The 12,865-nt window shown below is 42.2% G+C and overlaps 1 protein-coding gene across 1 annotated transcript in view; it reads right to left on the bottom strand.

The window, feature by feature from the left end:
* Positions 1–11,999: 11,999 nt before the first annotated feature.
* Positions 12,000–12,865, bottom strand: part of trit1 (tRNA isopentenyltransferase 1) — a 52,584-nt gene continuing 51,718 nt past the window's right edge. Inside the window, exon 11 of the mRNA XM_085346874.1 lies at positions 12,000–12,690. Coding sequence (XP_085203000.1) covers positions 12,485–12,690 — 206 coding nt within the window. The 3' untranslated portion in view covers positions 12,000–12,484. The remainder of the gene's footprint in view (positions 12,691–12,865) is intronic.

The following is a 12,865-nucleotide window of genomic DNA, read 5'->3' as shown; positions in this document are numbered from 1 at the left end:
TAAAGCGGTCTGCTTTTTTGTAGATTACTTTTACATTCACTGACATCATTATTTGCACTGAACAATTGCACCAGTGTACCAAATATAAGATCTAAATAAGGAAAAGTTTAATAGCCTTTTTAAAGAAAACAGCTGTGACAGAGCTCACTGCTGTGCATGTGTGGAGCTGAGCTGCAGTATCGCCATCATCTGGTCTGTATCGACACAAATGCGTGTCTATAGCTAACAATGCTCACGTTATTAAAAGACATTTGAGCACCGAGTATGAAACCACGTGAAAATCTTATACTGCAGAAGAAACAACCCAACAGTGTTCCAAATTGACCGAGATGTCATTTCGATCCAGCGACAGGGTAACGGGCTGTCGAGGATCCCTGATGCACAAGGGGAGCAAAGGCTGGCAGCGGTGGTCCAATCCAACATTTTCAACTGTAGCTGAAATTTAAAAAAAAGACATTTATGCTGGTTCTGATAGAAAGATGTCAGAATACACAGAGCATCACAGTTAGTTGCAAATGGGCCTGCATAGCTGTCAGGGTGCCCATTCTGATCCCTGCTGAAACGGTTAAAAGCACCAACAATGGGCACGTGAGCATCAGAACTGGACCTTGGAGCAAAGGAAGAAGGTGGCCTGCTTTGATGAATCAGTGTTTTCTTTTACATTGTTTTTATGGCCATCAGAGGCAGCGTGATGGTTTGGACAATATTCTGCTAGGATCTTGGGTTCTGCCATCCATGTGGATGTTACTTTGACATGTACCACCTACCCTAAACAGTATTGCAGACCAAGTACACCTTTTCATGGAAACAGTATTGCCTGAATGCTTGGGCCTCTTTCAGCAGGATAGCACGTCCTCCTACAAAGTAAACATGATTTAGGGAAGGTTTGAGGAGCACCACAACGTGTTTGAAGTGTTGACTTGGCCTCAACACCTCAAACTCACCTGATTGTTGTAAAACAGAAACATGCATTCAAAATTTATACACCTGGCACATAGAAAACGTTGTAACTGAATCCGTGAGGTACAAAAACTAATGCACAACTGTACTTGTTTATAATCAGCAGGGCACACTGCACAACTTATCTTCCTTGGATCAAATATCACACATTACTGTGTCTACTGTCCTCCGAGTACACAAATATTTCTCAAGCAACAGGCTGACAAATTGCACAACACCAATATCAAAGTCTAATGGGAAGAACAAAACAAAAAACAAAAATCTAAATATTTGTGCCTTGGTATGTCCACTGGAGGAAAAGGTCACTAGAAACCAATACAGAGGTGCTTCAAGTCATCACCTTTATCCTTTAATGAAGGACTCATCTCCTGAGGGGACTGATGTCTGTCAGGATAACACTGTCCCCATCTAAATGTAGAGTGTGCAAACTTTGACCCAGATAGGAGATTTTGGACCAATGTGTAAGTCAGTGCTCTCCACCACTGTCATCAAAAACCTAGAATCAGAGAAAATCTTTAGGAGACTGACCTCTGGAAAACATGCACGTCTTTGTGCTGAATCGCACCAAGAGCAACTCAGAAGCAGTATGCTGAATCTGCACAGGGTCTTTTATTTTGAAAATGCTGCCCTCGTGTCTGATTTTCCACCCTTCCCGCCTGCTCTGTGCAAAGCACACCTTCCAGGGATGCTTATAAAAATGCGCCGTGGTGCATTTGGTGGAACCAAAAGCAGCTGCAGTGACTGCATCAGGACCAGAATGCAATGCAGCTACGTTCATTGTATTCCTAGACGGATGTTTCATCCTGCCAAGAGACATCCTGAAACTCGAACAATCAATGCCAGGAGACATTTTTAAGCTGCGCTGGCCATGCACAGTCGGGGCAACTGTGCATGGCCAGTGCCTGTAGTCCTAGTAAGGTCCGACTACAGGCTGTATATACGAGTTACACATGGTGGTAGGGCTGCCACAAACGATTATTTTGATAGTCGACTAGTCACCGATTATTTTTGCGATTAGTCGACTAATCAGATCATCATCCATTGGACGTACAGCGTACAGCTTATTGCACCAGCAGCATCTGGTCTTATATAACTATCATTAGCTTACAGCTTGAAGTGTTTGTGCTAACTAAAAATAAAGACAAGATGGTAGTTTATTAATTTTTAATGAAATTTGCAGATTGTTTCGGTGAAGTTTAATAAACTCCTTGCTTTCTAAAATATAACAGGACACCGGAGTATATTATCCAGCGTCTCAAACTTCTGATGATCAGCTGTCTGCTTGAAGTTTATTTAGCTGTGCAAAAACTATAACTTTAATCTTAGCCAAACCGATTTACTCAGGAACAAATAAAATACTAAAGAAAGCCAAACAATAACATTTTAAGTTATCTAAGTGACTTATATATCATGTTTAACCTGAGTAGCGAAAGACAGTGGTGGGTTTGAAAACGATTTGCCGGGAGTCCGGTGTTCTCACGGCTCTAGTTAGCCTTGCCCCCGCCTAGCTAACGAGCTAGTGGGTAACAGACGTCTCCGAAAACGTCGGAGAGCTTTTGAAAATATGTGGTGTCCTGATAAACTGAGCAGATATTTGAGGTTTACACAGCTACATTCTCGCCTGAAAATATGTTAAACGTTTATTTTGTGACCCAGAAAGAATAGTAAGAGTAAAGTTAAAACTAACTAGCTGCCGCCATTGTTGACAACTGCGCTGGGCTGCGCTATGAATTCTGGGACACAGCTTCTTCTTCTTCGGGGTTTAACGGCAGCTGGCATCCTTGTACATGCAGTGCTGCCATCTTCTGTTTCAGTCCGTTATTACACCCTTAAATCCTACTACTCATTCCTGTGTCTTTTGTGATCTTACAAAGCTTCAAACGATGCGTCGACTATTAAATTAGTCGTCGACGATTTTAATAGTCGACATAATCGTGACTAGTCGACTAATTGTGGCAGCCCTACATGGTGGGATGTAAAAGAAGTCAATGTTGAGTTGCATTAATGCTCAACTCTGTCTAACAGGCAGTAGGGGGAATCTAGAGAACTCTATGGGTAAAAGACCCCTCTGCTTCGTGCCCCCTGTAAACACTGACTCGATGACTTTATGATGTTAAAAAAAAAAAAAAAAAAACTAGATTCAAGTCCCAGTGATTTGTATCGTGCTAAGAAGATCATTTTGCAAATTATGGCTCTCATTAAAGTTAGTAGAGGTATTAGAATATCTGCTTATTGATACAGGTTGAAATATAAGTTTCTGCATTACAATGTACTGAAACAAAATATTTTGGAGTTGTGAAGTATGTGTGTGTTGTGCTTAATATGCTTAATGTCTTCATATAATAAGGCGCTTTGATAGGAACTGCATGAAGTGGCGTGTGAAGGAGCGCACGTGTGTGTAGGGCTGCTCGATTATGGCAAAAATGATAATCACGATTATTTTCACTGAAATTGAGATCACGATTATTTGACGATATTTATTTAACCCTTTAAGACCTACTATAGAACCAAGTCCACCAGAGCTTATATTATTTTTTTACATGCTGTAGTGCCATTTGTGGGAGCATTTCAAGTTGCTATACATCAATACAACTGTTATAGCCCATATTTTAATAATATGTATGCATTAAGTGCATAGTAATTACATAAATTGCAAAAAAGTGCAATAAACTACAAAAAAAATTGAAAATCGCTTTTGTTTTGTTTACATATATTTCTACTTGGAGAAATTTAAGAGGTTTATCCCTCAAAACTTTAAATACAATAAAGTTGCAAAAAATAGTTTCCCACCACAGGAAATTTATTTTGAGTGTCTTCATAGTTTTATTTTGGAGATACAGCAATTTTTATATACTGCAGGAAAAACAAAAAACAATCCTATGATGCAAATTTGCAAAGAAAACAGCATGTGCATCATTTCACTGTGGGAAGTGTTACGAACAGCTGATAGGAACGGCAAAGCGTGTTTCTGGAATATTATGTTTTTGTTCCTGCGAGCGCTTTTTATGCAATTTTTGCAAAGCTATATGTGGAACGAAACCGTGACCGAGGACAAGCTGATGGCATCAGATGTAAGTACAACTCCTCCGGTTTCATATGCAAAACAAATTATTGCGCTAGCTTACACGGTTCAGGTTATACAGGGATTTAACATTGGTTACGCAAAACGGAGCATGCAGCTCTGACCGGCTTTAAAGGGTTAACAATGACTTTAAAAAAATAATATAAAATAGTGTGCAACACCACTGAAGTTTTTTTTTTTAAACTCTCTTTTCAACCAACGGCAGTCACTCTCCAAATAACTTCTGCTTAGCTTTCCGAGCTTCCCTCGGGTCCTCTTAATCAGCGGTCTCCAACCTTTTTTGCGCCACGGACCGGTTTATGCCCGACAATATTTTCACGGACCGGCCTTTAAGGTGTCGCGGATAAATGAGGGAGGGGCTAATAATCGGCTCAGTCATTTTTAATGATCGTTGAAAGCCCAGATCGTAATCGTGATTAAAATTTGATTAATTGAGCAGCCCTATGTGTGTGTGTGTGTACGTGTACAACAGCTGTTATTGGCATACACGCCATCTAATGTTACACTGGGTTTTATAACACACTTACATAAAAGAGCCATGTGCTGTTACACACACGCACACACAGACATACAATAGCACAGTTTTACAACATTTGTAAATTAATACTAGAGTTCCAACTCTTTAACTTATAAATAGTGCAGGTTTAAAAGTTTATATATTATTATTTGTATTTTAAATTTGCACCAATTTCAGATCAACAGCTACATGTTTATCTTTGTGGCCATGAGTGAATATGATCTCACCACTCTGACCACTTCACTGGTAAATCCGAAAGCGTGGCGATGTCAGTAAAATCAAAATAAAAAAGGATTCACACAGGAGTAAGTTGAGTAAATTAAATCATATTTACAAATGAACACAGAACACAAATCTTTAAATAAAGTTGCAAAATCAGAGATTAGACTTTCCAAACTCTAAGATCAACAAGCTTTAGCTGATGCTCCTCTTTGGAAGAGAGAACAATTGGCCTTGAATCCCCAAAAGCTTCGACTACACTGCTTGTCTGCTCATTGATGGTCAAGCTGTGCATGGTTGCAGTTGCACAATTAATGCTGTGTTTATGTCCTCCTAATGAACAACCAGGAAAGTCCACAAGTCCAATAAAGGGGAAAGTTGAGTGTATATATAAAGCCAGACAATATTCCAGCACAGAGACCTTTGATCACAATGGGTTAAATAACTTGTTGCATAGTATTCAGACTAAAAGTAAAGACTGTTCATTTAAGATAGTAGGTGCAGCCCTATGCTGTCACAGAGTCCTGGTGAGCAGAATAAGGACGATTTAATACAATGCACCGACTGACCTTCACCCTGGCAGTGAAAGCGTTAAGCTCTGCATTAGGGGAGGCTCCCAGCTCCGCCCACCTCACATCTATTTGCATATCAGGCGGGAAGCGGACGCTCTTTGTTGCTGCTGAGCGCAGCCAAAACCCCTCCCACAAAACACCGCACTGGCGGGAAAAAGCCGGCTACAGCGCTTAACTCACTGACAATGGCAATGTGCGCACACACACACCCTTTGTCTCACACTCTGTACACTGCAGAGAGTACATTGCTCCCAGTGCACAGATACGTCCAATGAAAATAAGCACACAAACACGCATGCTTACACATAACTGAGAATTAGGCTGCTTTGATAGTCCTTTATGAGCCAGCACACCCATTTCCTGCCTAAGAGCAAAGGTGAAAAGTAAGTGGACAGACACACAAAAGAGAGGAAAGATGGACAGCAGTGTGGAGAAGAGTGAGAGAGAGACACACACACAGACCCAAGAAGTGTGAGGACGGAGACATTTATGAGTCCAGCCAGACACAATACATCAAGTGCAAACAGCTTTATCTAAAAATAAGAGCACCATGCATACAATACGTAACAATAGAAAATGGGCAAGCACTGCCCTGGGAAAAAAAAGAAAAGAGTTCACTGGGTTGCTGGAAAAACAGGAAGGCATGTCATGCTCTGCACTGGGGAGGGTAGAAGAAAAAGGAGAAGGAAAAAAGTACAGAGCAGCCCCCGCATTACATAACCAAGGCAGGAAATATGCAGCAGAGAGCGAGAGAGGACAGACAGAGAGACTATAGGGAGCCATGCATAAGCTGCACCTATGACACTTTCCTTAAAGGCTTTTCACATCTTATCACATCTCCTCCTCTCCCTTTCCTTCTGTCTCTCTTTCGTGTACTGCGACCACTACAGGAACCAGACAGTGTGACACAGAGACGGAGAGAGAGGAGAGAGAGAGAGCTGCATGAACTCAGTGAACCTAGTTCCTCCCTATAGAGAGAGAGACACACACACACACACACACACACACACACACACACACACACATATAAATAAATGATGTCTGCACTTGGCTCTGGATGCATACATCACATTGAAATGTTATAAAACAGCATCTCAGGATTAGGCTGCAACAACACTCATCCCTCACTGAGTAGCTCTGGCCATGTGTGTGCAATTCATAATGCATACAGGTGCAAACACGCAATTATTACACCTATACTGCAGGAGCTACAAACACATGCAGTAGCCACAGAGGTAAGAAGCGACCGCCTTGCATTTTGTTGTGGTACTTGTAATAGAAAACAAGACTAACACATTCGTGCACGCACGCACACACACAGAACAACACAATACGCTTTTATCTTATCGAGTCACACCTTGCAGTGTTGTGTTTCTCACAGGTTTGTGAAACTCCCTTTGTCCTCATCCTTATATGCATGGAAACAGTGTGGCCCCAGCTCGCAAGCAGGGATTCACAAACACACACATACTGATCTTTATTGAGAAAAAAGATGTCAAAGGCTACAAATGTGAGCTCCTAGCATCTTCTCTGCTCGCACACTGAGCGGCTCACCGCCTGATAGTTGACCTTTTGCTGGTTTTAACCGTCTGCGCCTATAGTGTCAACAAAAGAGATACACATTCTCAGACAAGTCCTTCACACGCCACAAAACGAGATTAAAAAGGCTGTGTGGTATCTATTATTTTGCCCCCCCGGCAAAGACTCGGCCTTCTCTGGTATCTCCAAGAATTCTCCGCACAAGCAGAACTGATATTTCTCTTCATTTCAACAGTGACTTTGGCTACCACCTATCTGATTAGATGCTTGCATGTCTGCCTGTGTAGATACGTGCAAGCATTTTTTTTTCGTCTCGCCAGAGCCAGATGGCAGAGAATGTTTAGTCAAACGGGATTAGAGATTAGGATTAGGTGGACTTCAAATTACCTAGATGCACAGTCACTGGGTGACACACTACTACAAGCAGAGCTCTGAGAAGCCCACAAAGCTCAAATACAGACGTCCATTGAGCTCAATTAGAGGACAAACTAGAGAAATTAATGAGGAGAATGATTAAAAATAAAGGTCTGACTGGTTAAAAAGACAGTATCACAGTTACTTTACAAGAAATCATCAAAGGAAAGTTTACTCAATTTCTTTTATTAGGAAGTTCCTTGAGAATAGTCACATAGCTATCTCTATGCTATGCTAATTAAACAGCTACTGCCTCAGCTAATCTTAGCATAAAGACTGAAAACAGGCCGCTTCTATTTATAGGTGAAAAGCACCAACAGAAAGTGCCGCAGGAATGAGCTGGGAAACCAATCTAACTCCAGTTGACCCACTGTTGGTCCTAAGCACTGGGCATTAGGCTAATTAGGTACCTTAGATAAAAGCTTTTACCTCTAAAAGCTTTTAGCTAAGGTACCTAATTAGCCTAATGCCCAATTTCGCCTAGCAACAACCAGCGACCACTCTTAAACCAGTTGGAGAATACTCATTTTTACCTTGTGACTGGAGGTTGCCAGGGGGTCGTGACTAGTCTCAAGGCTTGCGCAAGTGAGGCCTTGATGTTAGCAGTTCATCTACCACCATGTTGGTTTTGTAGAGCTATATTTTGACGTGAGGACCAGTGCTAAATTATCGGCTAATGCTAGCAAACTTGATTAACATCTGCATCCAGAAAGTACTGCAAAACACAGACACCTACTCATAGGGCTGCTCAATTAATTGAATTTTAATCTAAATTACGATCTGGGCTTTCAACGATCATTAAAAATGACTGAGCCGATTATTAGCACCTCCCTCGTGCTTTACTCTCGCACTGCTCCTGTAGCAAATCGAGCGCACCTCTCTGCGTTTCGAACACACGTCACAACAATTAAGAGGACCCGAGGGAAGCTCGGAAAGCTAAGCAGAAGTTATTTGGAGATGAGAGAGTGACTGTCGTTGGTTGAAAAGAGAGGTTAAAAAAAACAAAAACCTTCAGTGGTGTGGAAACATTATGGGTTCGCGGAGTCAGACGTGGATCAAGTACCGTAGACATAGTGTGTAAACGTTGCTACGGTGTCGTAGCTGCACCACAGAGCTACACTGAAAAGTTCACTAAACATAGATGTTTACATTTTTCATTTATTTTTTATATTGCAAACATTTGCACTGTTATCAGTATTTGCACACTATTTTATATAGTGATGGGCAGATGAAGCCCCATGAAGCACTGGAGCTTTTCATCCAATTGGTTCACCCCAACGCGAAGCTTCATGAAGCTTCATTTGCTCTAGCAGGACACCTACTGGACGTAAAAATAATAGCTGGCATGAATTTGAAGAGTGTGGCATTTTGCACACAGCCTGTAAATGTCAACAACAAAAGGAGTGTGTAAAACATGTATATTGTAGTGATGGCAGTATACTGTGTATATTTATGCTGGCAGTATGGAAAATGATTATTTGCGGCAAAGTTCGAACCGCTTCATGAACCAGTCACGTGGTACAGCCGGGCAGCGAGGCTTCGGACGTCATCATTTTCAGCTCCTCCCATAAATGAAGCAAGCCTCGATACGCGCTTCGCGGAAACGCCCCCTCCATTACTCGACACACGCTCCGAAGCCTCGATACAGAACGTCCCATCACTAATTTTATATTATTTTTGACAATCTTTAAAGCCATTATTCAATACATTGTTATTGTTAAATAAATATTGTCAAATAATCGAGATTTCAATTTCAGTGAAAATAATCGTGATTATCATTTTTGCCATAATCGAGCAGACCTACCTGCTCATTACTGCTAACAGCCTAATGAAGTACAACATTTTCAGTCATCAAATCTGAAGCAGAATCCTTCTGCCTGTAGCGCTGATAAAGCCGGGTTATTTGTCAGATAATTCCAGTAATAATGCTCTAAAAGGCACTAGCAGCAAAAACACGGTTGAGAAGTCCAGTTCAATGACTTAAATGACTCCAATTAGTGGAGAGAGGCCTTGAAGAAACCCAAACATTGTATTTAAAGTTTCCTAGCCTTGTCTTTCCCTCCTTTAAATTGTCAGCAGCCTCCTTTCAGTGTCTTAACAGTACAGATGGAGTGCACCTTAATCGAAGAGTTTGGTTGGTCTAGAAACTGAAATTAACAGTACCTCAGCGGTAAAAATGCACTTACTGCTTGAAAGAAAAGTAGACCAATCAAAATGTTTTCATGGGTATTATTCGAGGTGGCCAATTGCAGGTGCTTATGAACAACTAGCATGGAAACATACTTAGCCTCCACCTTTGGTAAACTGTTTAGAATCTCTTTCTGTTGAGCTGTCAGGCAGGCTAATATCAGCTCTGCTCTGGAGAGTCAGGCTACCAATGCGTGAGGTTGTGTGAAGTCTGGTTTATACTGTTGATTTACAGCCCACGCAGGAGGCAGTATATGGAGTACTAAAGGCCAAGGCCCCAAGGTGAACAGGCCAGACCAATGGACATCTTTAGGCTACCGCATGTACAGTTCCCCTATACTGGGCCTCATGTATGGGGCGGTATGTGCTCAGAGCATTTAAAAATACTGACTGGCTATGGTGAGGACTGGACAGAGAGAGGGAGAAGCAGAAAAGTGCTGAAACTGGGAGAATCATTGTATGGCTCACTAACTGATGCAGCTATGCATGCAAACACATGCACATGCACATACATAGGGTAGATTTAGAAGAAGGGTGGCAGCTGCAGCTGCAGTACACCACCCCAGCCTGTTTCAAAGCTTTATTCATTCAGTGCGTGCATCGATGACACGTTGCTTCACAGTGTGCACATCGCTAATTAGCCTTGTGACTGTGGATACTGGCATTCCAGTCAAGGTGCTTTATGTCACCGAATTGCGCAAGCTTGGCTCTTAAATGTGAGCTGATTCAGTGGTGCTTGGAGGTGCCAAGCCAGACTCGCTGAGCCACTCAAGATAACTACACACCATGTGTAAAATTACTAAAGAAAATGCGAGGCATTCAACAGCACGTTGGATGCCTGACAGTAACGCTTTTTCCTCATTCAAAGATCCCTCTCGTTGGTTTTTTGTCATTACAGAGATCACCAAGATGAAAAAAGTACTGCAGTGGAAAAAAATAGAGCCGTAGCTGATTCGAAATGGACAACAGAAGGAAAGAAAAACAAACCATCCAAACAGAGGAGTGGTTATAAAAACCAGACACGAGCCGTACAGTGACCTTTGCTATCACTGTGACTCCCGTACTGTATGGTAATACCCCAGTAAGCTGGAGGCCTGACCCAGTTTGGAAAGAGAGAGAATGTGGAACACAACTCACGCAGACAGACGCACACTTCCAGCTATTATGCTGCTGGAAATATTTTTAGCCATGTGGATGAGGTCAACTTCTGGGAGCCTGTGAACTAAACTCTGTAATTCCTCAGACTGTAAGACCGCAACTGAAAACTTAAAGACAGAGAGCGTTAACGCAGGAGCAAGGTGAGGAGACGGAAAAGCACCGCCAAAGAAAGCCTCTGGAGCGATGCCAGGTATTGTGGCTTTACAGCGGGGGGAAGACACGCCTCGGGTTGAAAGCGGTACGGCACGCTGCCGGATAAACAAAGACCTGCAATCACCGCTGTGAAAACACACTCCTCTCACAGCCTGACCTGCTGGTGGTTTACACCGTCGTCAGGGCTGAAATGAGCTCGGCTGGGCTCCACTCAGGAGATAAACCACGCCAATCAGGTGACTAGTGAACAAAAGACCAGAAACAACATATTTCATGAGTGTAAAATGAGGTGGCAGCCGGCAAACAAAGGACCAAGCTCAGTGCTGTGTCAGCAGGCCAATGAGAGCTCAATGAGACCAAGGTTAAACTGCTGCTGTCACATCGAGAGACCCCTGAAATCCAATTTTGTGCTTTCTACTTCTCGTTTGAGTGGCATAAAAGCACCGTCACTTGGATAAATACAATTTAGACTTCCTAGGATTATGAAAACAACATAATTGGGATCCAAATGCTTCTTTCCCAAAAGTCCAAACTCGAGCCAAGATGAGAGAAGGAGAGCGTCCGATCACCTAAAGAAGTTATCGTCAGGTAAACCTGGGGAAGGACTCGTTATGTCATCGAGGGTCTCTCACCTGACCACATGGGGTGACGTGTGAGTTGGTTGGCAGTCCATCAGGGTCTCTGCATGGCTGCAGTCTCCTAAAAGACCCGAGTCTGCTGCAGCTTGGCTCTGTCTTCCACAGTGGGTGGAGGCTGGAGGTCCACAGCTGTCTTTACTGTCAATGCTATAGCGTTAAGTCCGTGTCCCCCCGATTTCGCCCCCTAAATGTGTATGTAATTAGTTCTGTTTGTCTGTAACGGTGTAGCATCCACAGTTTTCAAGATATCATCTTCAAGTTTTGCGTGATGGTAGACCCCAAAACCAGCACGAGCTGTTCAGTAAATCAGCAAAAACTTCATATTACCCACAATCTTTTTTATGGATCATTTACCAACTTCACAACAATACACTAGGCCTCAGCAGACAACAGTATCTATGTTGGCTAAGCATTTGACCTTGACCTTCATTGTTAGTGCGCGCTCTGAGTGCTCATTTCATTTGAATTCTCTATAAAGTTTTGGGAAATTCCAAAAAGAGACTTTTTTTTTTCCAGTTTAATAAAAATATGTTTAATAATAAAATATTTTATGTCACAAGATTACAGGTTCGGAGCATGAGCTGAGAAAACTTTGGGAGTTTATTTGAAATAAAGGTGACCGGGCCTAATACTAACAATCTGTCCTGAAGCCTGAAATGCTGACAAACTAGAGAGTCCATAGCAGTGGTATATACAGCACAGTCTTAAAAAATAGAAAAATAAACCTCTCTTAAAATTTACATTAGATTTTCAGGCAGTGTTAAAAAATAAATTATGATTTGTTTTTTTTATTCTTTGCCTGCACACGCCATAAATCATGTACTTCATTCACTTCGGTCTGTGTTGCTACTGGAAAGAAAAAGAAAAAAAAATGCTGCAAGAACCTGAAGCTCGAGGGCTTCAGCATCTATGAAGGAGGGATTTTTTGTTGGAATTCAGGAATTAATAAATAAATTCGATCCTATGGAAACCAGGAATTAATCATATAAGTACTGGATGGAGACCTGAGTGAAGATGGATGTGGATCAGAGTCAGTGCAGGCTTTTTAAAGAGTCACTGGTACTTCCTCATGTGTCGTCCCAGAAGAGTCCTGATCACCGCTGCCCGGAGCAACAGTATCACAAGAGTCTTTTAAAAGAGTCTCTGCTGCAGAGTCGGAAGGTGCGCTGGTCCTCTGCGACTGGTCACAGGATGGATCGCACTTCCTCTTCTTCCTCACATGATAGTGATGCTTCTTGGATTTCAGGTGAGCTGCGGGTACAGAGGATAAACGACACGCCTTGGATATATTTAGCAAGACAGACAGAGAAACAGACCAAGTCACCAAGAGGCCAAGTCACAAGACTTGGTGCAACAGGGCCCAGAGGTGATCAGGTGAGCATGTAGAGAAAAGAAATCTGTTTTTGGCACTGGGCATGAATCTCCA

Source organism: Diplotaxodon limnothrissa, linkage group LG22, assembly GCF_057381915.1.
Source record: "Diplotaxodon limnothrissa isolate DT_005_m linkage group LG22, D_limnothrissa_male_GT1.1, whole genome shotgun sequence".
Classification (NCBI taxonomy): Eukaryota; Metazoa; Chordata; class Actinopteri; order Cichliformes; family Cichlidae; genus Diplotaxodon; species Diplotaxodon limnothrissa.
This window is presented reverse-complemented; position numbering and strand designations above follow the sequence as displayed.